This window comes from Pituophis catenifer, unplaced genomic scaffold (genome assembly GCF_029215685.1).
Source record: "Pituophis catenifer annectens isolate HBS135680 unplaced genomic scaffold, rPitCat1.0.hap2 SCAF_8, whole genome shotgun sequence".
Lineage (NCBI taxonomy): Eukaryota > Metazoa > Chordata > Lepidosauria > Squamata > Colubridae > Pituophis > Pituophis catenifer.
Window position 1 is genome coordinate 80,539,056 of NW_027256888.1, and position 26,567 is coordinate 80,565,622.

Sequence of the window (26,567 nt, forward strand, 5' to 3'; positions counted from 1 at the left end):
GGGGGGCAAAAGCCCTACTAAGCAGGTATATACAAAAGTATGAAGGCTATTGCTTAACGCATTGTAAGACGCCCTGAGTCTCCGGAGAAGGGCGGCATATAAATCGAACCAATAAATAAATAAATAAATAAAGCGGGAGGGCTTTTATGGCCTCCAATCTGCCATAGTTGCTGTAAAATTTAAAAACTCTAATCTCATGACATAGATTTATGTGAGCAAAATACTTCTTCTTGGTAGTCTTTATTTGAGCATGTCCATTTTCAACCTCAAACCACACAACTATGTTTGGGGTTTAAATCATAGTTTTAAACCCCAAACATAGATTTAAAACATAGCTTGAAAACAGATTTAAAACTATGAACATCTACCAGCTAACCCAAGAAACAGGCATTAGAAATATAAATCAAAATTAATTTTTTTCCCAAAGTGTTTTGAACACCGGAAGAACCCGAAATAAATGCTAGAATTTGGTGGCCGTTGGGTAGAAGACATTGCCATGCCTACCCTTAAAATTGCATCTCAAAGAATGCCGCTGTGGGGAGCACAACATCTTGAGATGATCTTGAGAGACAGAAGAAAAACTTGGCCGTTATCTCCATCATTGTGGTTGTCTTAACAGGACTGGGTTGAGACTTGAATGCTTACGGTAACCCGGCCAAGAAATATTTCCACATTTCCATTCTTCTCCCGTCCTTCCAGATTCCGCAGAGATAGCGGGGTTGAAGACCACATCATGGTGTACGAAAGATCCCTCTTGGTCTTCCTCTGCATCGTTTTTTCTATCGGCGTGCAACTGACAAGAACTCAGCACTGGTCCCACGGCTGGTATCCTGGAGGGAAGCGAGACGTTGCGTTCCCTGGAAACCTTGAGGTACATCAACGCTAGCCTAGATCCCCTGTCCATATTGCTCATTCCAGATGCATTAAACTGATGATCTTCGCCCCAGGGAGCCAGCTAGTCAAAGAGGATGGATCAATACTTTGGGTGGCTGCCAGCTCAGGGAAGACAGGCCTAAAATCTATTCTATTCTATTTAATTTTGGTCACCACACTATTAAAAAAAGATGTGGACACTCTAGAAAGAGTGCAGAGAAGAGCAACAAAGATGATTAAGGGACTGGAGGCTAAAACATATAAAGAACGGTTGCAGGAACTGGGTATGTCTAGTTTGATGAAAAGAAGGACCAGGGGAGACATGATAGCAGTCTTCCAATATCTCAGGGGCTGCCCCAAAGAAGAGGAAGTCAAGCTATTTCCAAAGCACCTGAGGGCAGGACAAGAAGCAATGGGAGGAAACTAATCAAGGAGAGAAGCAACTTAGAACTAAGGAGGAATTTCTTGACAGTGAGAACAATTAATCAGTGAAACAAGTTGCCTCCAGAAGTTGTGAATTCTCCAACACTGGAGGTTTTTAAGAAGATGTTGGATAATCATTTGTCTGAAGTGGTGTAGGGTTTCCTGCCTAAGCAGGGGGGTGGACTAGAAGACCTCCAAGGTCCCTTCCAACTCTGTTATTCTATTCTATTCTAAGAACGGTTGCAGGAACTGGGCATGGCTAGCCTAGTGAAGAGAAGGACCAGGGGAGACATGATAGCATCTTCCAATATTTGGGGGGCTGCCACAGAGAGGAGGGGGTCAAGCTGACACCTGAAGGCCAGACAAGGAATAAAGAATGGAAACAGATCAAGGAGAGATTCAACCTGGAAATAAGGAGAAATTTTCTGACAGTGAGAACAATCCACCGATGGAACAGAAGTTGCCTTCAGAAGTTGTGGGAGCTTCATCCCTGGAGGCTTTCCAAGAAGAGACTGGACTGCCATCTGTCAGAAATGGCGTAGGGTCTCCTGCTTGGGTGAAGGGTGGGGTTGGACTAGATGACCCACAAGATCTCTTCCAACTCCGTCAATCTGCAATTTTCTCTTTCCTCGTCTCATTTCCAGGACTCTGAAGAGGGCAAACTTTGTGATGGAGGAGGCTGCCCATATCCAGAAGTCCCAAGCGATAAAGTGATGAAGCACTTACTGGTAAGCAGTTGAGATTTTGTCTATGGAGATCCTCAATCATCCAGGTCATGGATGATTGAACCAAAAGTGCTTTTCCAAAAGGCAGCTGGACTTTCCATTTCCCCTTGGAAAACGTTTTGCTTCTCATCCAAGTTCTGAAGAAGCTTCTTGGATGAGAAGCGAAATGTTTTCCAAGAAGGAAAAAAAAAAAAAAAACCCAAGTAAATTGGAAAAGCAGCTTTGGGACAAAAACATTGAATTCTTCTTCTGGAGAAGTTCATGCCACTTGATGAAAAGATCCAGTGTAGGAAAGCTTCTCGGCACCTTGTTGGGGAGAAGTAAGAGGAGTTGTATGTGGGACGCGGTGGCTCAGTGGCTTAAGACGCTGGGGTTGTCGATCGAAAAGTTGGCAGTTCAGCGGTTCGAGTCCCTAGTGCCGCGTAATGGGGTGAGCTCCCGTGACTTGTCCCAGCTTCTGCCAACCTAGCAGTTCGAAAGCAGGTAAAAAATGCAAGTAGACAAAATAGGGACCCCCTTTGGTGGGAAGGTAACCACGTTCCATGCGCCTTTGGCGTTGAGTCATGCCGGCCACATGACCACGGAGACGTCTTCGGACAGCGCTGGCTCTTCGGCTTTGAAACGGAGATGAGCACCGCCCCCTAGAGTCGGGAACGACGACTAGCACGTATATGCGAGGGGTACCTTTACCTTTACCTTTAAGATAACTTGTAGGATGAGCTTCAATGAGATTGAGTAACACCTTCTTTTGAGTCCTTACATTGTTTGAGGAAATAGGTTGTCCAAGGAGCAAAGCACGAAGGCTAAACAATATTCCAAAAAAGGAATCACAAATAGAAATATAATTGTGGTGACGTTTAGAGACAATTCAAGATTTCTGCAGAGTAAACCAAGAGCAACTCTGATCTTCCTAAATAGAGTAAACCGAGGCATGATAACCAGATTACGGAATACAGGCTGATAAAGAGAAGAATGTGAAGAGTAGGTGATATAAGGAGTAGCACAGGGAGTCCTCAACTTACGATCACAATTGAGCCCAACATGTCTGTTGTTAAGCGAGACATTTCTTAAGTACGTTTTGCCCCGTTTTACTACCTTTCCTGCCATGTTGTTAAATGAATTGCTGTTGCTGTTAAGTTAGGAATGTGGCTTCCCCATGAATTTTGCTTGTCAGCTTGCAACCGTCATGTGGATGCCGGCGTCCCGGTATAGCCAGCTGGTGCCATCGCTGGCTATTGGGGGCGAGTCACTGACCCCCACAGAGGAGGCTCGCAACTTGGGCGTCCTCCTGGACACATGGCTGTCTTTAGAAGAGCATATGACGGCCGTGGCCAGGGGGGCTTTTTATCAGGTTCGCCTGATACGCCAGTTGCGCCCCTTTCTGGATCGGGACTCCTTGTGCATGGTCACTCATGCCTTGGTCACGTCACGCCTGGACTACTGCAACGCTCTCTACATGGGGCTCCCCCTGAGGAGCACCCGGAGGCTCCAGCTGGTGCAGAATGCGGCTGCGCGGGTGATTATGGGAGCGACGTGGGGCTCCCACGTAACACCTCTCCTGCGCGAGCTGCATTGGCTCCCGGTGGTCTTCCGGGTGCGCTTTAAGGTGTTGGTTCTCATCTTTAAAGCGCTCCATGGCTTAGGGCCAGGGTATTTGCGAGACCGCCTGCTGCTACCGATAACCTCCCACCGGCCAATACGCTCCCACAGAGAGGGCCTCCTCGGGGTGCCGTCGGTCAGGCAATGTCGGCTGGCGGCCCCCAGGGGGCGAGCTTTCTCTGTGGGGGCACCCGCCCTCTGGAACGAGCTACTCCCAGGGATATGACTGATCCCGGACCTCCATACTTTCCGCCAGGCGCTGAAGACTTTCTTATTTCAGCAAGCCAGGCTGGCTTAAAATTTTGGTTAATTTTATGGGTAAGGGGTTTTAAATTGGGAAGCTAGTGATTTAATTCTTTTTAATTATCTTCAACTTTTGTATTTGTATGTTTTTTTAATTTTGGCTGTTCACCGCCCTGAGTCCCTTCTGGGAGAAGGGCGGTATACAAAATAAATAAATAAATAAATAAAATAAATAAAATAAATAAATAAATAAATAAATAAATAAATAAATAAATCTGTGTTGGTTGCCACGCACCTGAATTTTGCAATGGTTGTTAAGTGTGAAAAATATTTCTAAGTCACTTTTTTCAGTGCCGTTGTAAGTTTGGTTACTAAAAGAATCGTCGGAAGTCAAGGGCTGTTTGTATATGAATATTCCAGTTCAGGTGATGTCATTTTTATATTGTGACTTTGGATTCTTCCTGAGGCTATTCTAATTAATCCAAAGGAGATCCTCAAGACAGGTGTATAATTTACATTATTCAGTCCACGTTACTGTGATTTGCTTTTATATTTTGTTTCCAAACCAGTTTTTATGCTTCTTTTAAAGTTAAAACTGCAACAATACAATAAGTTCTGTTGATGACGAGACCGTATTTTCAATTTTATCAGGCTGGCATCCTGACTGGACAATTTCAGAAAAAGAAATGAAGGAAAAAAAGAAAGGAAAAGAAAAAAAGAACCCCTTTCTTGAGGAAGACGGGCAGCCTAGAAACATGAAATATATATATATAAATGAAATATAAATAAACAAACAAATAATGGTTTGTGTGCTTTTGGAAATGATTCACTCCTCAACATGAGATTTTTCTCCCTCCGACATCTTGTTGACGGAATTCATCCTTTGTGAATTTGAGAACTTCTGAACCACGAAGCCGACATTACATTCCCTACATCATCGTCTTCTTTTAACGACCGCATAATCCCTTGCGAGGTGGAGTCTGGGCAACCGAATGGAGCTGAGTTGTTTACTGGCCGGATGCCCTTCCTGTCACCAATGCAGAGTTTTGTTCAGCAGATATATACTCAGTGTGCCCAGAGAGAGAAATATCTGCCTCTACCTAGGATCGAACTCACAGCCTCCTGATTGTGAGGCGAGAGCGACACCTCTAAGCCACCACACCATTCGATTAGATTCCCTACATACAAACAGGCCGAAGAGGTTGTAGAAAAAATAGTTTAAAAAGTTAAAAAAAAAAAGTTGGCCACGCCCAGTTATATTACCCCCCCACACACACACACACCAAGCCACGCCCACAGAATCGATAGTAACAAATTTTACATTTCACCACTGGGCACAAGCTAGGAATTAACCATCCAAGAACTCAGTCTGTGCTGGTGGGGGAAAAAAAAGACAAATAAACAGCTCGGAGCCAGAAAATAAAATATTGTATTTAATTACAGAGCAATCCAGAGAACCTAAAGAATAGATCAAATTATTTTTCAAAGAAAAAGACTTCCCTAAGCACCTTTTCCTTTTTCTGAAGAAACCAACCTGTGAAAAAGGAAGGAGCAAATCGGTTTTGCACACCTGCAGAGACAGGATCACTTTTTTCAAAAATTGAAATCTAAAAACGCAGGAACAACTGAGGATGAGATGCCAAAATAAGACACATACACGCACCCCAAATCTCTGAAGAAGATGGATTTCGTCCTGAACAAAGAGCCAGAGCGGTCGTCAAACCAGCCTTGGAAACAGTTTGGAAAGCATGAATTATCCGCCGCTCCCCGCTTTGAGGGCAGTGATACTGATGGGGTGGAGCCATACGCGGATCCCTCGATGCGCTCACCGCAAACCTCGGATCTGGATGGAAGGCGGCTCCTTTCCTTGTGTGAGAGGTGGCTTACGATACGGCCGTCCTCTTAACTATTCTCCCGTCTTTATTGATGGCAAAATTGTAATTCTGGGTCTTGTTCAGGCACTCCTCGATCCGCTGATCCAAGTTTTCGAGAGTGATGAAATTCTGGGATTCTTCCTGGAAAGGAGGAAGGCAAGAATGAGATCGAAGCTGAGCGACACCGGATTGTAGCGTTAAAAAGATTGTGCTTGAGGCTCGGCGTCACGAGAAATTACGAGAGAGCCTCATAAAATCGATTTAGTTACAGAATTGCAGCTCTTCTTCAATTCCTGGGCGGCTTACCAAAAAATAAATAAAAAAAAAAATACAAACCCAATACACAAATTTGTAAAAGCAATCTTCTAACCCTCTTTCTAATCTGAAACCATCGTTTGCAAAACGGCGGTTAACAAACTCAGATTAAGTCATGCTGCAGTGCTCCCCCCCCGAAATCTCTCCATTATTGTGTGATCAACCCAACTGAACGCAGCAGGCCACCTCTGGTGGATCTTGAAAAAGCTACACAGGGTTTTGGAACTGTTTTGCATGGGGATAGGAGACCACTGGGAAATCCCACAATTACCGGTAAAGGAGAATCCTTCAATTATAGGTTAGACCGGGAAGCAGAGGGAAAAGAGAACCAGTGGTCGGTTTTCATTTACCTTGGCTACCGTTTTGGTCGCTCGCGCATCACTTCTGCCCATGCGCAGATTGTATTTGATGATGTCTGGGCGGAGCCTCCCGCCGCTACCGGTTTGCCCGAACCGGGACGAACCGGTAGCAACCCACCACTGGAAAGAACGCACGTGGGAACTCGGCAAGGAAAAGCCACAAGAAAGCTACACAAGTGCGACCATGAAATCACCGTGAGTTGTGTGTGGTTTGAAAAAGCCTTGACAGATTAGATATACAATAGAGAGAATGTACAACGTTCCGGTGAAGGTGAGTGATTGGAGCTTTGGGGCTGCTTTACCTGTAACTGAAGCACCTCCTCCTCTTTCTTCTTGAGAAATTCCTCCTGAAAAACTTCCCTGTGTTGGTCACTTTCTAGCTTGCGGGACTTCTCCAGTAATTCCTCCTTCCGGAGACGCTCCAACCTAGTGTGGGGAATAGAGAATAGGGAAGAAAGAGACGACCTACTGTTCAAAATGTGACAAATACAGATATACCGTATTTTTCGGAGTATAAGACGTTCCAGAGTATAAGACGCACCTTAAGTTTTTGGGGAGGAAAATAAGAAAAAAAAAATTCTGCCTCTGCCTACCAGCATCCGTCGGTATTCATCTGGCTACCGTCCTGTCAGTGTGTGACAGAGTTGAGGGCTGTTTGGAAACGGAAACAGTATTTGCTGTGTGAGCAACAAGGAAGGAGACAGCAAGGAGCCTGAGCGTGGCTTAGGTCTGCAGCTCTGAGTCTGTGCTGAACTAGTCTAAACTAGTCTGCTGCTCAAAACTGAAACTGAAACTCCTCTCCTCTGCTTGTGTTTTGTTTTGGAAAACCTGCTTTTGGTATTGTATATTTACTTCATGTGTTATATTATATAGAAAGAGAAGTTATTGAATCTTGCTGAATCAAGTTACTTGTGTGTGCTTTCTGGATGTGATTGCTGCTGCAAACTCTTGAGTCCTTGTAGCAAATAGCAAACAGCCAGGTCAGCTTCAACACATTATTGCCTCCTGATTCAGCACGAGCAGCAGATTGGCGGGTGGACTGGCCTCCTGCTGTCTTCAAGAGAGTGGCCTGTGCCTTTTTAAATACAGATGGACTCCTCAACCTAGTCCTGATGGATTTGTTCTATTTTATGCCATACATGATTTATCTCCAGCCTACAACACGGTCCTTTCGGCAGTTCCGAGAAGGCTCCACACCCATTTGCACTATTCAGGTGACCTTGAGGGCACTGCTAAACCTCCAAGTAGCCTCAATGACCCTCTAAAAGGATGCAAATGACCAGCTGTCTGCAAGGAGTACCAATCCTTCTGTTCCCCACTATGTCGGAGCTGAAGAAGCTTCTCAGATGAGAAGCGAAACGTCTTCAAAGACAAACCAGAACATTCAATTGCCTGTGGGGAAAAAAGCACTGAGAATCTCCGTAGACATTCCTCACTGTTAGGAAATTTCTCCTTAATTCCAGGTTGCTTCTCTCCTTGATAAGTTTCCACCTGTTGCTTCTTGTCCTGCCCTCAGGTGCTTTGGAGAATAGCTTGACTCCCTCTTCTTTGGGGCAGCCCCTGAGATATTGGAAGACTGCTATCATGTCTCCCCTAGTCCTTCTTTGCATTAAATTAGACACACCTAGTTCCTGCAACCGTTCTTCCTATGTTTTATCCTTCAGTCCCCTAATCCTCTTTCCTGCTCTTCTCTGCACTCTTTCTAGAGCCTCAACATTATTTCTGTAGCATGGCAACCAGAATTAAAACGCATTAATCCAAGCATGGTATCAACCAGTGCAATATAGTTAAATAGTCTCACTTCTCCTGATCTTGATGCTGTCTAATGTGTGGAATGAGGCAGGCGCACACTGATTTTTACCTGCGCTCGAGTAAACGCTTATTTTCTGCATCGTTCAAGGCCATGAGACGTTGATGTTCGTCGTCCTCAGCTTTCTTCCTCAGCTTCGCCGTTTCCCCGTACTTGAGATCGTAGCTTTTAAATTGTACTTCTTCTTTCATCTCAAATCTAGCAGGGAGCCCAGGACAGAATGTTAAAAAGATTTCATTCCCCCTGCTACAAGAGTGTCTTTTGGCACCCCCTAAGCCCGGGACAGCGAACCTATGGCACGCGTGCCACAGGTGGCACACAGAGCCATATCAGTGGGCATGCGAGCATTGCTCTAGCTCAGCTCCAGCATGCAATCGTGCACCGGCCAGCTGATTTTCGGGCCTTCCGGGCCCACCAGAAGTCAGGAAACAGGTTGTTTCTGGCCTCCGGAGGGCCTCCAGGGGGGTGGGGAAGGCCCGTTTTTCGCTCTCCCCAGGCTCCAGAGTCTTTCTAGGAGTCTGGGATGTCACTGAGTTTTTGTATTTACCAGATGAGCTCATATTTTTGGACTTTAAGACTTTCCGTAGCTTGCCAAGTTTCTTATCAGTAAGCTAACTATGCATGTCCGCATTCTTTCTTTCTCACTTTCTTTGTTCTCCTGCCAGGAGAGGTCTGGCTGCAGAGGGGTGGCCGGCAGGAACGTTGCCAAAATGTAATTATTTTGATAGGAAGGAGAGAGAGAGAGAGAGAGAGAGAGAGAGAGGAAGAAAGGAAGGAAGGAAAAAAAGGAAGGAAGGAGAGAGAGAGAGGAAGAAAGGAAGGAAGGAAAAAAAGGAAGGAAGGAAGGAGGCAGGGAGGGAGAGAGGAAGAAAGGAAGGAAAAAAAGGAAGGAAGGAAGGAAAAAAGGAAGGAAGGAGGCAGGGAGGGAGAGAGGAAGAAAGGAAGGAAAAAAGAAGGAAGGAAGGAAAAAAGGAAGGAAGGAAGGAAGGAGAGAGAGAGGAAGAAAGGAAGGAAGGAAAAAAGGAAGGAAGGAAGGAGGCAGGGAGGGAGAGAGGAAGAAAGGAAGGAAAAAAGGAAGGAAGGAAGGAGAGAGAGAGAGAGAGGAAGGAAGGAAGGAAGGAAAAGAAAGAATAGACATAGATAGACCATAGAGATAGATAAGATGATAGCCAGACAGACCTAGAGAGAGATCATAGAGAAATGAGAGAGAGAGCGGTTCTTCGTCAGCAGGCCGGAGACCCTCACAGGCCCGCAAGACCCTTTCCTGCCCTCCCAAGGACCTTCCCTGCTGGGGATGATGGGCTCAGCAGTCCCGGAGGGCCTCACCTGAGGGCGCTCACCACCCGCCGGTACTGCTCGTAGCGGTCGAGGATGACCAGCAGCTCGGCCGGGTCGACGGGCGGCGGCACCTTGATCCGGTCCGCCTTGGACTTGGCCGGAGGGTCGAAGCGGGTCTTGCGGCCTCGCGAGGGGACCAGGCTCGGGACGCCGCGGCCCAGCAGGGCGGCCCGGCCGGGAAGGCCCCTCAGCCCCGCCGCCAGCATCGGACGGGAAGCGCGGGCACAGGACGACCGGAAAACGAACCGGATCCGGAAGTGGCGCCAGGGACGCCGGGAAATGCAGTCCCGCCGACCGCAAGAGGAAGAACGAACAGAAATACCGTCCGCTCTCCTTTTTCGAGTCCGCAGACCGGAAGTTACGCCAGGGATGATGGGACAAGCGGGGAGCTTCTGGCCGAGCGGCGGAAAAACGTCATCTCATTCCCGGAAGCAGCGTGAACGTGTTTGGGAGTGGAGTGTCCTTCTAGGAATTCTGTCCAATACACCTAGTCCTCGACATACGACCACAATGGAGCCCTACGTTTCTGTTGCTAAGCGAGACGTTCAGTCAATATTATCCCACTTTAGGACATTTGGTGCCACCGCTGTTAAGCGAATCACTGTAGTTGTTAAATTAGTGACTCAGTCATTAAGCGAATCTGTCTTCCCCATTGACTTTGCTTGTCAGAAGGTCGCACAAGGGGATCAATCACGTGACCCCCTTCCCCCTCCCCCACTGCAACCATCATAAATATGAGCCAGTTTGCCAAATTTTGATCACGTGACCATGGGGATGCTGCAACAGTCGCAAGTGTGAAAAACAGTCATAAGTGACTTTTTCCACTGCCGCTGTAACTTCGAATGGTCACTATATGGTGGGACAGGTAACAAATAAAATAAAATAAAATAAATAAAAACACGGATCCAGTTAGATAGTCACTGAAGGGCCCCTCTTTGTTCTTAATATTGTAAGATATTCAGAACACAGGGAGGGATATTTCTTTGCAAGGATGCTTACTTCAAGGCCTCTCAGTTGTCACAGATAAGAACAGTCTACGTGATTTACACCTTGAGGTTAAAGTGACAGAGATGTCCACTTTGTTGTTTCAACAAAAGATAAAAGATATGCTTCAGTAATCTACAAAAAAGAATTATGACTGTTTTGCAAAGAAACTCTGTAATTAGGAAATGTCAACTAAAAATTGATAAATGTATAGGACCATATGAACTGCTGACTTCAAAGAATCCTTTGTCTAGAAGGTTATAAAACCATTGTACCTAATTCCTGTCTTTGTTCAACGCTTCATGTACAGAGCCTTGAACCTATTGCGCAATATATAAAATCTGTCTCTGATTAACCCAAAAGTTGTGTTTGTCTTATTAAATCCACAACAACTAAACGAACTGCTATAAGTCGAGGACTATCTGTATACGCCTGTGATTGTTCCTGAGGCTCGCATTCTCACGTTGGTTCACTGATCTTCTCCGGGATGTTCTGCAGCCCAGCGTGGGAAGCTCTCTCCCCACTCCCCACCCCCAGAAAATGAAATATTTGGGGGACTATTAAAAGAGACAGAATATTATATTTCCCACAAAGGAAAAATGGAGAAACAGATTCTTAAGAGGCAGAAAACCTATTCCAGAGGTGAAATGCTCCCGGTTCGGACCAGATTGCCCGATCCGGTAGTGATGGAGGCGGATGGTTCGGAGAACCGGTAGCAAAAAATCCCTGTCCCCCCCCCCCATGCCCAGCTGAGCCACATGATCATCAGAGACTTTTTAAAAAAACTTTTAAAAGCATTTTTTCTACAACCTCTTTGGCCGAAGAGATTGTAGGGAAAAAAAATACTTTTAAAAGCCTCTGACGATCCCAGCTGAGCTGCGTGATCATCAGAGGCTTTTAAGGTTGTAGAAAAAATGTTTTTAAAAGTAAAAAAAAAAAAAAAAAGTTGGCCATGCCTACCCAGTCACATTACCCGCCACCACCAAGCCACGCCCACAGAACCAGTAGTAACAAATTTTACATTTCACCACTGGCCTATTCACAAACAAAACACCTTCTCCTCCAGCGAAGGGATTAAAATTTCTCCACCCAAATTCTAAGAACAAGACATGACCCTTTAAGGACGTAATAGGATTAACCCACCAACTTTGGAACAGCCAAAGACACGCTAAAAAGACAAAAGCTCACTCCATTGCAGAACCCCCTATAGGCATGGTAGGATATGAGAAAAATCAAAAATATAATAGTATGTAGGTATATAGGTTAGAAATGCATATAAATGAAGATTCGATTTTGCTCAGGCAAGGGGGTTGGACTGGATGACCTGCAGGTGTCCCTTCCAACTCTGCTACTCTGTTAAATTTGTTAGATGTTATTCTGCTTTAAGATAGTTGGAGAACACAGCTAAAAGCATACCAATAGGTAACAATGTTGTATTAGAATAGATATTCTTTTGTTTGAGGCCCATTAGAAAGAGGCCCATTCTTTAATGCCAAGGCAATAGAGATAAGGAAAAGCCATGTTCGCAAAATATTTTATGGGTAATTATAGGGAGGTGTTGATGAACTTGTAATTAGAGAAAGAGATGATATTCTCTCTAAAAGGCACTTCGGATTAGCCGTGATCGGTCCCTGGATGCGATGTAGGAGGGGCATGGGGAGGGGGCATCGGGATAGGGAACTATAAAATGTAATGCTTTTGAAACTTTAGGTGTGACTTCCTGGCTAAAACTCCTTGTTGAGATCTGCTGGGATACCACCCTATTTTGCAAAATTGTTTCTATTATTTTCTTTTAATAAAGTCTCTTTGTTTTCATCGACCCATGCTTGTTGGCTGAATTCATTTCCAACAGCATTTTCAGAAATGGCACGATCTCCAGCAGCAGCAGCAGCATCACAGTGAAAGGATTAGAGCATGTACAGAGTGTAACTAACTCAATTTACGATATTCCTTGCTGAGCTGAAGCTCTGTTGTAACCTAATGTGCCAATTGAGGAGATTAAAGCCTTCAGGCTAATTGCCCAGTTTAGCCTTGCTTGTAACTTAAAATGTGTGTTCTCAGCAACCTAATGGGAGATGACTCTTAACAAACTCTGGGTTATATGCCAGAAAATGTATTTGTTTTTCCCCTTTCTGAGGTCCGTTATTTCAGAGCGCTGAGAAAATCATGAGCTTTGCATAAAACCGTGGAAACCTATAAAGATCCATCCATCATTCAACCAATTGGTCAGCTGCCCCAGAACTATATGCTGTTGGTTCCGTTCATCAATGAACGGAATCCTTCTTTCCAATCAGCCCCCGTTTTATTTCTAGCGCTTTTCTCCCGGCTTGAAACCGGATCTGGATTTTTCTTCCTATACCAGCCTGTGTGATTCTTTTATTTCCAATGCCCCAACCTAGAAAGTGGCCATATTAAGCCTTATGTAGCTATAGATACGGCACCAGATGAGCCCCTTTTTGCTTGTCCTATGGAGGAGGCACCTATCTTGTCTTTATCCGATCCTTCAGCTAGATCAGGGGTCAGCAACCTGTGACTCTGGAGCCGCATGTGGCTCTTTCACCCTTCTGCTGCGGCTCCCTATCACTCAAAATATGTCACAACTGCCAATGTGCAACACCCGCCGGTATGTGATTTATTGAGCTTTTTAACCCCCAGTAGGCCAACCATGGATAATTTTTTTTTTTTAATTTGATTTATATGCCACCCTTCTCCGGAGACTCAGGGCGGCTTACAGTGCGTTAAGCAATAGCCTTCATACTTTTGTATATTTATACAAAATCAGCTTATTGCCCCCACAAACTGGGTCCTCAATTTACCTACCTTAGAAAGGATGGAAGGCTGAGTCAACCTTGAGCCTTGGCGAGATTCGATCTTACTTTAATTGCAGACAGCTGGTGTTAAATTACAGTGCTCTGTCTGTTGAGCTATCCAAGAAAAGAAAAGTTTCAGAAGAAAACAGAACGTTTAATTCAACTACATATGCTAGTTTTGTGGCTGCTCAAGAAATAGTCAGGCATGGGAAAGATTTTGTGGCTCCCGGTGTTTTTTTTTCTGGGGGTCCAAATGGCTCTTTGAGTGTTTAAGGTTGCAGACCCCTGGGCTAGATGATAGCTATCAGATATGACGTTGGATTACATCTCCCACAATCCCATGCCTGCTTTTGAGTTATTCCCACAATCCCTTGCTTGCCTTTCCCATAATCCCCATGTGTTTATGACAGTTGCACTCTCCAGTCCTGGGGTCATGTGATCAACATTTCTAACATTCCCCGCTGGCTCCCGACAAGCTGAGTGAATGGAAGGAGCCAGATTTGCTTAACAACTGCACGGTTCACTTAACAGTTTCAATGGTTTTCTTAACCTCTGTGACAGAAAAAGGTAAAATGAAGCACAATTCACTTAGCAACTGCTTCCCTTAGCAAGGGAAATTTCATAGTGGTCATTAATCAAGGACTACCCGTATTCAAAAGGTAGCTCTTGCAAGCTTAAGGTATGGAATACTTTCTTCTTGCGATCAAATAAGCAACTTCCAATTTAGCTTTTGAAATATTCGTTAAAGAACCCTCGACGACATCCAACGATGGCTACGTGTGAAAGATTAAAATTTTACTATTTTTTCATTGCTTGATCTGAATTTTTAACACGTTTCTGATTTGCTTGGGTTGTTTGGAGCAAACCCAGCCAGTAAAAAAAAATACATTTCATTTTCTCACTCCTTACCAGCCTAATTGGCCCTTAACAGAGGTGGGTTTCAGCAGGTTCTGACCAATTCTGGAGAACCGGTAGTGGAAATTTTGAGTAGTTCGGAGAACCAGTAAATACCACCTCTGGCTGGACCCAGAGTGGGGTGGGAATGGGATTTTGCAGTATCCTTCCCCTGGAGTGGGGAGGGAATGGAGATTTTACAGTATCCTTCCCCTGCCACACCCACCAAGCCACACCCACAGAACCGGTAGTAAAAAAAATTGAAACCCACCACTGGCCCTTAAATATACATCTATAAATTCATTCATTCATTCATTCATTCATTCATTCATTCATTCATTCATTCGTTCATCCATCCATTCATTCATTCATTCATGGGCTAGCTTAAATAACGAATTTTAATGGGTGTTTAGTTTTTTAGTTTTTTAATATAAGGGCCAAATTGTTTAATATGTTTTAAACTGTTTTAAAATTTTATGGATATATGTTTATTGTGGCTGTGCACCGCCCTGAGTCCCTCGGGAGAAGGGCGGTATAAAAATTTAAATAATAAAATAAATAAATAAATCATTCATTCATTCATTCATTCATTCATTCATTCATTCATTCAACCCATGTCCCTCAAGAAGGGGTTCTATTGATTATTGGAAAGCTAAGAAAACACACTGGATTTTAATGGCTGTTCAACTTTTATTTTGCACAAATGTATGAATTGCAGGCTTCTAGCAAACATTTCAGAACCATCTGTCGCATCAGTTTGGCATTATCTACCAGTTCATAAGCTAAAAATTGTTTTTGCGGTGTCCTTCCGTGAGTCTTCTCATTCTTGATCACATATGGAGTCAACCAGGCAACCCTCTGGAAAAGCAAAAACAAAAGCAATGGTAAAGAAGCAAATACCAACAACAGAGTTCAAGCTGTATCTTTGGGACCTGTAGAATTTCAGGTTAGGTTCAGAGGTGGGTTTCAGCAGGTTATGACCAGTTCTGGCGAACCGGTAGCGGAAATTTTGAGTAGTTCGGAGAACCGGTAAATACCATCTCTGACTGGCCCTGCCCCCATCTATTCTCTGCCTCCCGAGTCCCAGCTGATCGGGAGGGAATGGGGATTTTGCAGTAACCTTCCCTTGCCACGCCCACCAAGCCACACCCACCAAGCCACACTCACAGAACTGGTAGTAAAAATTCTGACTGGCCCCGCCCCCATCTATTCTCTGCCTCCCAAGTCCCAGCTGATCGGGAGGAAATGGGGATTTTGCAGTAACCTTCCCCTGGAATGGAGATTTTACAGGATCCTTCCCCTGCCACGCCCACCAAGCCCTGCCGTGCCCACCAAGCTACGCCCACAGAACTGGTAGTAAAACAAATTGAATCCCACCACTGGATAGATTAGATATTAGACCACAGCGAATATAATTTTCTCTGCCCAATAGGTAAACCAGGTAAGGAAATCGACTTCACAGGAGGATTAAAATCACTTTTATTGAAGTTGGCTATCATCACAAACTCTTGCAAATTGGATGCGGACTTTTCTCACACTCCTTACACTCTAAGTACACCAGGGAGGAAGCCTGGCTAGGCTGCTCCCAAATATCTGATGATCTTATTTTAGACATGAGAATATATATTTTCCCCTTTTGCTTATCTGTATCAACGTCATCTTCCTTGCTCTCTACAAGATTTGATATTAGGCCAGAGAAGAGGTAGGTAAGATACTGGATCAAGGGATAATAATAATAATTATAAAATCAAATATAGTAAAAGCAAGAACGATTGCAGGAATTGGGTAGGTCTAGTCTAGTGAAAAGAAAGACTAGGGGGGACATGATAGCAGTCTTCCAATATCTCAGGGGCTTCCACAAAGAAGAGGGGGTCAAAGCACCAGAAAGCAGGACGAGAAGCAATGGATGGAAACTAATCAAGGAGACATTCAACCTAGAACTAAGGAGAAATTTCCTAACAGTGAGGACAATTAACCAGTGGAACAGCTTATTACCAGAAGTTGTGGCTGCTCCATCACTGGAGTTTTTTTAAGGAGAGACTGGACAGTCACTAGTCTGAAATGATAGAGGGTCTCCTGCTTAAGCAGGGGGTTGGACTAGAAGACCTCTGAGGTCCCTTCCAACTGTTATTCTGTTCAGGTTAAGAAGCACTGATTTGACATGTGTTTAAAACAGATTAAATTTACTGTCGATTCCTCATTTTGACTATAGCCAAATGCAACTTGAGTGGAATGGAATGGAGTGGAGTGGAGTGGAGTGGAGTGGAATGGAATGGAATGGAATGGAATAGAATAGAATAGAATAGAATAGAATAGAATAGAATAGAATAGAATAGAATAGAATAGAATAGAATAGAATAGAATAGAATAACAGAGTTGGAAAGTACCTTGGGGGTCTTGTAGTCCAACCCCCTGCTCAGGCAGGAAACCCTCTACCATTTCAGACAAATGGTTGTCCAATCACTTCTTAAAAACCTCCAGTGATGGAGGAGCACCCACTTCTAGTGGCAGGCTGTTCCACTGATTCATTGTTCTAACTGTCAGGAAATTGAGGGCAAAAGAAGAAGGGGACAGCAGAGAACGAGGTGGCTGGATGGAGTCACTGAAGCAGTCGGCGGGAGCTTAAATGGACTCCGGAGGATGGTAGAGGACAGGAAGTCCTGGAGGAACGTAATTCATGGGGTCGCAATAGGTCGGACACGACTTTACAACTAACAACAGTCCTCGATTTACAGATACAATTGTCCAAACTTGCTAAGCGAGATAGTTGTTAAATGAGGTTTGCCCCATTTTATGACCTTCCTTGCCCCAATTGTTAAAGAAATCACTGCCCCCCCCCCCCCATTTACAGCCATTCTTGCAGTCACACAACCGCGATTGACATTTGAAACCGACATTTGCTTCTGGTTTCCTGTGAAAACTACCAATAGCAACGAGGGTCGCTTTACGCCTGCTGGGTTCACTTAATGACTGCGGCAAAACAGATCATAAAATCAGACGCCCTGTTTGCTTAATGGTCCACTTCAAAACCGTCATGACGTACAATCAAAATTCCGGGCTCGGCGACGGACATAAGTCAAGGACTACCTGTATTTGGTTTTGTTCCGGAAGAGGGTTAGGGTGTGCTCACCGTGATTGCAGCAGATGCCGGAGGCAGCACACGTCCCTCCGTTGTTCCCGCACGGTTTCCTTCCAGATTCGCAAGGGGTTGGGAGAAAATTTTCTTCTTGGCATCGCAACGTTTCTGCTGTGCCAAAGAAACAACCGAGCTCTTCCCCGCAACAGATGCTGGGCCCGAAGCAGTGGCCTCTGTTCCTAGGTCCGCAGGAAATGCACTAGTGAGAAACACCAACATCCGAATGTTTAGTAAATATAATGTAGTTGTCAGGTTTCGATGTCATCTCAAATAAATTGCACTCCCAAACAATTAATCTTTGCTGAAATATTCCATTTATTGAGTACGACAGATCTGGCCCCGACTTCATCGTAGCTGATACTAACCCTCTGACCCCCAAACCCTTCCCTTTCCGTTCCCCAATTTCCATCTTCTCATTGGCCATCTTCCAAGTCAGTCTCCCCAGCTTCTGACCTCAGCCCACAGGAATGTCCCCCCTCCCATCCCATCTCCTAGGGCCGTGATGGCGAACCTATCAATGGGCACGCGAGCTCAGCTCCGGGGTGCATGCGTGCACTGGCCAACTGATTTTTGGACCTTCTGGCCCCACTGGAAATCAGCAAATGGGCCATTTCCGGCCTCCAGAGGGCCTCCGGGGGTGGGGAAGGCTGTTTTTGCCCTCCCCAGACTCCTAGAAAGACTCTGGAGGCTGGAGAGGGCAAAAAGAGGACCTACTGGGCCCACCGGGCCATCACATGCCAGAAATGGGGGGAGTGCAGAGGTATCACACACGCATGCGCAGGGGGTGGGGCACATAGAATTACGGGTGTGGGCACATGCGTGCCTGACTCCCCCGCGCTACCCCCCGCTTTTGGCACGCGATGGCAAAAAGGTTAGCCATCCCTGTCCTAGGGGATATTATCTACAGAGAAAATAAGTAGGTGAAAAGTCAAGCCTTGTCTCCTCCTTTTTATGGCAGCATCAGAATGCTGACAGTAGTAAATATTTAGTGTATGTCCTCATCATCATCTTGCAGGCAGCAGCCTACAGAAAACCATCACGATAGGATTAAAATAGAACTTAAATAATGTAGCCTAGTGTCAATTTTTCGGCTGACGAACCCAACCAAAGCAAGCACGGTCGAGACGATCCAATCTCTGAACGCAAAACTTTATTGAGTACATCATTTTGGCACCAAGACAGAGATGAATCCATCGATTTGGAAGTGTGGCCACCAGAGGTGGGTTTCAGCAGGTTCTGACCAGTTCTGGAGAACCGGTAGCGGAAATTTTGAGTAGTTCGGAGAATCGGTAGTAAAAATTCTGACTGGCCCCATCCCCATCTATTCTCTGCCTCCCGAGTCCCAGCTGATTGGGAGGAAATGGGGATTTTGAGTAATCTTCCCCTGGAGTGGGGAGGGAATGGAGATGTTACGGTATCCTTCCCTTGCCATGCCCACCAAGCCACACCCACAGAACCGGTAGTAAAAAAATTTGAAACCCACCACTGGTGGCTACCTCTGTCCCTATAATTCTGCGTCAAATTTCCCAGGCAGGTACCTACCTTTCTGACTTCCATGTCCAGAATAGACCGCTTCCCTCCAATGGGACAGTTCTGGATGTAGCAAGCGGAAGAAAAAGCCAGCAACGAAAATAAGCAGAAAGTCAACATGGTGTAAGACATTTTGGCAACCACCGCCAGTTGCCTAGTTTATAGAATTGCCCCGAAAAATCTCGTCTGGATTTCTTCTTGGTAGCTACCGGCATTTATACTGCTGAGAGGTCTGCGTAGGCAGGGCACCGGCTGCGTGGTCCGTGTCTCTTAAAAAGCATAAGTCATTGCTGTCCATGCCGGAGGTCTCATCTAATATGCCAAGGTCACAGGCGTGAGGCCAGTCAAATATGGACAATTTGCAGTTGTGCGTTTTGCCTCCAAAGTGGGAGAAAAAGAGGGCGAGGACCGAGACTCCAGAAGTCATGGTCGAGCAACTGAATATTTTTCTTCGTAACTTTCAAAAGTCCTCAATGGAGGAAACCAGTTACAGGTAACCCTCAGCCCAAAATAATTCAGCCCAAAATGTCTGTTGCTAAGCAAGACAGTCGCTAAGTGAGTTTTGCTCCATTTTACGGCCTTAATTGTCACAGTGGTTATGAGCGACTTGGATAGTTTTCTTCGTGCTTTCAAGAGTTCTCAATGGAGGAAACCGCTTAGCGCAGGAGTGGGCAAATGTGCCCCTTTTACAACCTGTGTGGACTTCAACTCCCAGAATTCCTGAGACCTTCACCTTCACCATGGTCTTGTTGTGACGGAGGCCCAAGTAGTGATTACCAAACACAATTCAGTCCTCAACAAACTTCTTTTATTAAAACGGAAGTTGTGAGTGCTTCATCACTGGAGGTTTTCAAGAAAAGATTGGACAACCATTTATCCAGAATGGCATAGGGCCGTGATGGCGAACCTATGGCACGCGTGCCAGAGGTGGCATGTGTAGCCATATCGGTGGGCACGTGAGCTCAGGGGATTATCGGGCTTTCTGGGCCCATCAGAAATAGGGAAACAGGCTGTTTCCTGCCTCCGGAGGGCCTCGGGGAGTGGAGGGGAAGGCCCCTTTTTTTGCTCTCCCCAGCCTCCAGAGCCTTTCTAGGAGCCTTTCCGGTCCCACTGGAAGTTGGCAAACAGGCTGTTTCCGCCCTTCGAAGGGCCTCTGGAGGGGGGGGAAGGCCATTTTCGCCCTCCCCAGACTCCGAGAAAGGCTCTGGAGGCTGGGGAGAGCAAACAACGCGGCCTACCGTATCATCGTGTGCCAGGAGCAGGGGGAGTGTAGGGGGTTTGCACACGCATGCGCAGGGGTGGGGCACATAGAATTATGGGTGTGGGCACGCATGTGCGTGACCCACCCTGCTCCTGGCACGTGACGCAAAAAGGTTAGCCATCACTGGCATAGGGTCTCCTTGTTCTGCCCCAGCTACGGAGCCCAAAGAACGCAGCACACACGAAGTCTGTACAAACCTTAGTTTACTAAATTAAATCAGTCTTTTTCAAACAAAAGCTGTTAATTAACTTTCTTAACAGCCTACAAGAATCCAAAGAATAAATAATCGTAATCTTACTATGGTTGGCAGAAAGCCCAGAAGTAATTTGCAGGAAACTGATAAGAGAGTGAACGAAGTTGTTCCCTGCAAATTGCCTCAGTCGTCGTCCTTCCTTAAATAAGCTAAGGGAATGGCCAGTTAGCCCCAGGCCTTACTCTTGAGGAGACCTCCTCCTGAGGAGCCACTCCTGCCTTTTGGCAGCTCTGCACGCCCGTGCACTGAGAAGAGGCTCCTCCTCTTCTTCCTCTTCACTTAAGGGAGCTTCTGGAGGTTCTGAAGGCCCTGGCTGAATCCCCGCTTCTGGCACCACATCTTCTCCAGCCTCCTCACTGTCCGACTCGAGCGCCAGCTGCACAGGCTGCTGGCGCGGCACCACACCAGCCTCCTCGCTGTCGGAAGCAGCTACTAACTGCACAGGCCGCTGACGGGCCACAACATGCGGAGGGTTGGACTAGAAGACCTCCAAGCTCCCTTCTAACCCGATGATCCCATTTCTAAATCCCTTCCTCCAAGCCAGTGTTGAGAGCCAGGAGTGAATATCAGTGAGTAATACCAACTATTAACCGGGGTCATCATATATATGGGGTAGAATCTGTTTTGTTTCTTTCCTTGTTCGACCTTCATCAAAGCCAATCAACCTGTTTGCAATTTTCTCAGCCCTGGACAAGATCTGGAAACACTTAATAATATTTGCAGGGTTGGATTAATAATCTGTCCACTTCTGTTTCGGATCAGCTAATTGTGTGGGAAGTCACCTCTGGACCTCGCTGTCTCTGGTTTTAATATTGGGCACTTAAGCAAGAGCAAGGTTGATAATTGCACATGTCAGCGGCATACAAGGAAAACCGGTTCAAGATATTTTTTAGATGTTCCTAAACTCATCACCGATCTGTTAGGAAATGCAAGAAATCGCACGGGGCATATTATCATCTATGGTGGACTTGTTTGACAGCAAAAAAGTATTGGACTAAAAATTAAAAAGTGACTTGAAGAAATAACAGAACAACATATGGAACAACCTGCCTGCAGAAGTTGTTAATACTCCAACACTGGAAGTTTTTAAGAAGATGTTGGATAACCATTTGTCTGAAGTGGCGTAGGGTTTCCTGCCTGGGCAGGGGGTTGGACTAGAAGACCTCCAAGGTCCCTTCCAACTCGGAAATCGGAACTATTTTTTTATTGGGTATACTTACAAGAAATTATAATAAAGAAATACAATATCTAATTCTACATATTATAACTGCAGCTAGGAGAACCTATGCACAAAATTTTGAAAAATAACGTTATACCAAAAGACGAAGAGGTGATAGGGAAAATTTTGGACTGTGCGGAGATGGACAAATTGACGAAAGAAACAAAAGGAAAAGATGAAACGGAATAATAATAATAATAATAATAATAATAATAATAATAATAATAATTATTATTATTATTATTATTATTATTATTATTATTATTAAAGTATTATTAATATTATTAAGTATGGGAAATGGTACAGGAATAACAAACAAGAAAATATATAATAGGGATGATCTAGAAATCAGGAAGCGTTAATAAAATGATATTAAGTATATAATATGTGTAAAGTAACATATGGATATAATAGTTTGTATAATAAGTAAGGTAGGGGTCAGCAACCTGCGGCTCTGGAGCCGCATGTGGCTCTTTCACCCTTCTGCTGCGGCTCCCTGTCACTCAAAATATGCATCACAACCGCCAATGTGTGATATCCGCTGGCACGCAATTTATTGAGCTTTTCAACCCCCCGGTAGGCCAACCATGGATAAATCCAAGAAAAGAAAAGTTTCAGAAGAAAACAGAATGTTTAATTCAACTACAGATGCTAGTTTTGTGGCCGCTCAAGAAATAGTCAGGCACAGGAAGGGTTTTGTGGCTCCCGGAGTTTTCTTTTCTGTGGGAAGCGGATCCAAATGGCTCTTTGAGTGTTTAAGGTTGCCGACCCCTGAAGTAAGGAATACTATTTATAATATATATGAAATAAGGGAACCACAAAAATAAGTATGTGAATACGTAGGGGGGGGAAAACATAAACTGTGGATATATATACCAATACGGAACTGTTGTAAAATGGAAATTTTTCTGTGTTTTTGTTTTTAAACAAAAAAATAATAAAAAATTATTTAAAAAACAAAACCAAGAGCCAGGTTGATAATTGCAAAGTCAAAGAATATTTTCAGCTCAGCCCTGGATTGCAAGATTGCAGGTATAAGGCAGAGAGCAAGGGATGGAGAGAGATGGAGAGAGAGGGCGAGAGGGAGAAGGGAGAGAAGGGAAGCAGGGCCTACCGGCTCACCTGGCCTCCAGCCCACCGAGGGAGGGAAGGTGGAGAAAAGGAGTGTGAGAGAAAGTGGAGAAAAGAAGTGTGAGAGAAAGTGGAGAAAAGAAGTGTGAGGGAAGGTGGAGAAAGAGAGTGTGAGAGAAGTTGTGGGAGAAGGTGGAGAAAGGGAGTGTGAGAGAAGGTGGAGAAAGGGAGTGAGAGAAAATGGAGGAAAGGAGTGTGAGAGAAGGTGGAGAAAAGAAGTATAAGGGAAGGTGGAGAAAGAGAGTGTGAGAGAAGTTGTGGGAGAAGGTGGAGAAAGGGAGTGTGAGAGAAGGTGGAGAAAGGGAGTGAGAGAAAATGGAGGAAAGGAGTGTGAGAGAAGGTGGAGAAAAGAAGTATAAGGGAAGGTGGAGAAAGGGAGTGTGAGAGAAGGTGGAGAAAGGGAGTGTGAGAGAAAATGGAGGAAAGGAGTGTGAGAGAAGGTGGAGAAAAGAAGTATAAGGGAAGGTGGAGAAAGGGAGTGTGAGAGAAGGTGGAGAAAGGGAGTGTGAGAGAAAATGGAGGAAAGGAGTGTGAGAGAAGGTGGAGAAAAGAAGTATGAGGGAAGGTGGAGAAGGGGAGTGTGAGAGAAGTTGTGAGAGAAGGTGGAGAAAGGGAGTGTGAGAGAAGGTGGAGAAAGGGAGTGAGAGAAGGTGGAGAAAAGAAGTGTGAGGGAAGGTGGAGAAAAGGAGTGTGAGAGAAGTTGTGAGCGAAGGTGGAGAAAGGGAGTGTGAGAGAAGGTGGAGAAAAGAAGTGTGAGGGAAGGTGTAGAAAGGGAGTGTGAGAGAAGTTGTGAGAGAAGGTGGAGAAAGGGAGTGTGAGAGAAGGTGGAGAAAGGGAGTGTGAGAGAAAATGGAGGAAAGGAGTGTGAGGGAAGGTGGAGAAAGGAGTGTCCTTAAACATTTATTTATTTATTTATTTATTTATTTATTTATTTATTTGTTTATTTATTTATTTATTTATTTATTTATTTATTTATTTATTATATTTCTATACCGCCTTTCTCCCGTAGGACTCAAGGCGGTGTACAGTTAGGAAAAATATAGACACACAAACATCATAAAATTGCTAATTAAAATTATTACTTAGTTTGGTCAATTAAATAAAACCCAGAATTAGATAACATTTGATGAGAAACTACAAAAGATAGTAACTTGTGAGTTCCAGGTACCCTCTTTGTATGAGAGAATGCTTTTGAACTGGAACGTTCCCAATAAATCCTCATGAAATGATCTTCCTGTCCTAGGCTGCTTAATAGTGTGTGCCGGGGCACAAGCTGAGACCCAGATTTGGGCAACAATTTGTCCTCGCTAGCCCCTTGCCTTCCCTGCCCCATTAGCTTTGCTACTAGCCCCCTGTCTTCCCTGAACCCCATTAGCTCCGCTCGGTTTCCCTGGCTGGTACCCTTCCTTCCCTGATCCCATTTGCTCTGCTAGATTTCTTCTGACACAAACGAACAGACACAAAGGAACAGAATAACAGAGTTGGAAGGCACCTTGGAGGTCCTCTAGTCCAGCCTTCTAGTTCCCCACTTTCTACCAACTAGGAAGTCTGTGTAGTATGACACATTAACTGGGAAGTATTTATAATATGACACATCTTGCAATACATTAATAGGAACTGTTTCATATCGAATTGTCCACATTCCACACTCAATCCTTAGAGTTTTAACTGGAGGGCAGCTGTCTGGGTTCACACAACCCAGGCCTAATTAAGTCAAAGAACAAGCAGTTGCATTCACACAGCAACCAACCTTGGTTAGTTTTAACCTGGGTTAGGGTTTTTTTTTGTGTGTGTGTCTCATTGGCTTAGGGGGTTGTGACCTTTTTACTTACCTGTGATGAGTTAAACTAGAAAATATTGTAACTTTTGACTTCCAGGTTCCCTCTTTGTAGGACTAAATGCTTTTGAACTGGAACGTTCCCAATAAATCTTAATTAAATGATCTTCCTGTCCCGGGTTGCTTAATAGTGCATGTGGGGCACGAGCCAAGACCCAGATTTGGTCAATATTTTCTCCTCGCTAGCCCCTTGCCTTCCCTGCCCCATTAGCTTTGCTACTAGCCCCCTGTCTTCCCTGACCCCCATCAGCTCCGCTCGATTTCCCTGGCTGGTCCTTTGCCTTCTATGTCCCCCCATTAACCCCTTTTCGGTTTCTCCTGGCTGGTACCCTTCCTTCCCCGATCCCATTAGCTCTACTAGATCTCTTCTGACACAAACGAACGGACACAAAGAAAGAGAATAACAGAGTTGGACCTTGGAGGTCTTCTAAGAGCCAGGAGACCCTATACCAGGGCTGCCATCCGACTCACAATTTTGATGATGCCCTGATTAAAAAAATAATGGGCTGCCAATAAAGTGGCAGCTTTGGGAGAAATGAACAGCTCTTGGCACTGAATGGCTCAGTTACGGGTGTCGGTCGGAGGCTGAGGAGGGAGGGGGCAGAGGCAGAGCCCCCACCCACCTGTGACATTATTGGGGGCACAGCGTTACAGGGCTCCAAACCAATTGATGCGAACAATATAAATACGCAGGGGATGCAGCCAGGACTCAGATACAAAGAGCCAGAAGGCAAGACCGTTTGCCAACCTTCCTAAGATGCCTGCCGGGATCCTTTCGGTGTTTCTCATCGGCCTTCTCACCTTGTCTTCGGCCTGCTACATCCAGAACTGCCCCCGAGGAGGAAAGAGGTCCCTGTCTGATGCAGAAGTCCGACAGGTAAGGCAAAACTTCCCATTTATCCTTCCAGCCTTCTCCCTTAAGGAAGAATTCCATAGTCTTCTCTTCCTTCTCATTGCCCCATCCCTCCATGCAATGGTGATAGAGCAATAATAGAGTTGGAAGGGACCTCAAGAGGTCTTCTAGTCCAACTCATCCGGGAAGCTTCTTCTTCAGTTCTGCAACTAACGGAGCTGAAGAAGCTTTTTGGTTGAGAATAACAGAGTTGAAGCAGAAGGCACAGAATCTCACAGGGCTGGAAGAGATCTCCAAAGTCTTCTAGTCCAACCCATAGGAGACTTTAGATCATTTCAGACAAAGGGTTGTCCAAGAAGGGAAGGGTTTCCAAGAAAAAAAAAAACTAAGAAAATCCAGTTGGTATTTAATAAAATTTTTCATAAAATTGGTTCGTCAGAAACGTTATTGCCAGACTTCTCCTGAGTTTCTGCTACCATCCGCGAACACACGGTCTACAGGCAGAATCGGGGAGATCCCGTCTTGGCAACAGCTGCCTGAAATGTTTTTATTTATTTATGTATTTACATCTCTTTATGATTTGACAGCTGGAGGCCACTAGGGAAGGATGTCCTCAGCATCAAGTTAAACAAATGAGATCCAAACTCTCCCAACGTGGTTTTTCCTGGGACCTGCGTTGCCTTCACGTTTTAGTTTATTTGTTTGTTGATTTCTATCCCGTCTTTTTACAAAGAACTCAAGGCGGTGAAAAAGATCCTTTAACAGAATCACAAAGTTGAAAGGGACCCTGGAGGTCGTCTAGTCCAACCCTCTGCTCAAGCAGGAGAACCTATACCATTCCAAGAAATGGTTGTCCCATCTCTTCTTTAAAACCTCCAGTGATGGAGCACCCACAATTTTGGGTGGCAAGCTGTTCCACTGGTTAATTGTCCTCGCTGTTGGGAAATTTCTCCTTAATTCCAGGTTGCTTCTCTCCTTGATTAGTTTCCATCCGTTGCTTCTTGTCCTGCCTTCTGATGCTTTGGAAAATAAGTTGACCCCCCTCCCCTTTGTGGCAACTCCATGGGTTGGGCACCATCCTAACCCCACCCAGAGTGAGT

General features: G+C 45.1%; 3 protein-coding genes across 3 annotated transcripts; 1 reads left to right on the plus strand and 2 right to left on the minus strand.

The window, feature by feature from the left end:
- The first annotated feature begins 637 nt into the window (after positions 1-637).
- On the plus strand, positions 638-4,604 carry LOC139320618 (progonadoliberin-2). The gene is made up of 3 exons (XM_070949013.1): positions 638-871; positions 1,941-2,024; positions 4,515-4,604. Exons 1-3 carry the CDS (start codon positions 638-640, stop codon positions 4,551-4,553), a joined length of 357 nt encoding a protein of 118 aa, XP_070805114.1. The 3' UTR covers positions 4,554-4,604.
- A 670-nt stretch (positions 4,605-5,274) lies between these two features.
- On the minus strand, positions 5,275-9,885 carry MRPS26 (mitochondrial ribosomal protein S26). Its single transcript, XM_070948922.1, has 4 exons — positions 9,548-9,885; positions 8,273-8,419; positions 6,714-6,837; positions 5,275-5,878 (listed from the first exon to the last, which is right to left on the minus strand). The coding sequence occupies exons 1-4, from the start codon at positions 9,763-9,765 to the stop codon at positions 5,747-5,749; spliced, it is 621 nt and encodes a 206-aa protein (XP_070805023.1). The 5' UTR covers positions 9,766-9,885; the 3' UTR covers positions 5,275-5,746.
- A 5,182-nt stretch (positions 9,886-15,067) lies between these two features.
- Positions 15,068-19,045, minus strand: LOC139320396 (neurophysin 1-like). Its single transcript, XM_070948710.1, has 3 exons — positions 18,926-19,045; positions 17,378-17,582; positions 15,068-15,105 (listed from the first exon to the last, which is right to left on the minus strand). Exons 1-3 carry the CDS (start codon positions 19,043-19,045, stop codon positions 15,068-15,070), a joined length of 363 nt encoding a protein of 120 aa, XP_070804811.1.
- Between the last annotated feature and the right edge of the window lie 7,522 nt (positions 19,046-26,567).

Bases quoted from the DNA above. Each gene is read 5' to 3' on its own strand.
- LOC139320618 (XM_070949013.1), top strand. From the start codon at position 638: ATGCTTACGGTAACCCGGCCAAGAAATATTTCCACATTTCCATTCTTC. The intron at 872-1,940 runs GTACATCAACGC...TCTCATTTCCAG, and splicing joins CGTTCCCTGGAAACCTTGAG to GACTCTGAAGAGGGCAAACT. The intron at 2,025-4,514 runs GTAAGCAGTTGA...CAATTTTATCAG, and splicing joins AAGTGATGAAGCACTTACTG to GCTGGCATCCTGACTGGACA.
- MRPS26 (XM_070948922.1), bottom strand. From the start codon at position 9,765: ATGCTGGCGGCGGGGCTGAGGGGCCTTCCCGGCCGGGCCGCCCTGCTG. The intron at 6,838-8,272 runs GTAAAAATCAGT...TCCCCACACTAG, and splicing joins AAGCGTTTACTCGAGCGCAG to GTTGGAGCGTCTCCGGAAGG. The intron at 5,879-6,713 runs GTAAAGCAGCCC...CCTCCTTTCCAG, and splicing joins AGGAGGTGCTTCAGTTACAG to GAAGAATCCCAGAATTTCAT.
- LOC139320396 (XM_070948710.1), bottom strand. From the start codon at position 19,045: ATGTCTTACACCATGTTGACTTTCTGCTTATTTTCGTTGCTGGCTTTT. The intron at 17,583-18,925 runs GTAGGTACCTGC...GTTTCTCACTAG, and splicing joins TGGACATGGAAGTCAGAAAG to TGCATTTCCTGCGGACCTAG. The intron at 15,106-17,377 runs GTGAGCACACCC...TTGCTTTTCCAG, and splicing joins CGGCATCTGCTGCAATCACG to AGGGTTGCCTGGTTGACTCC.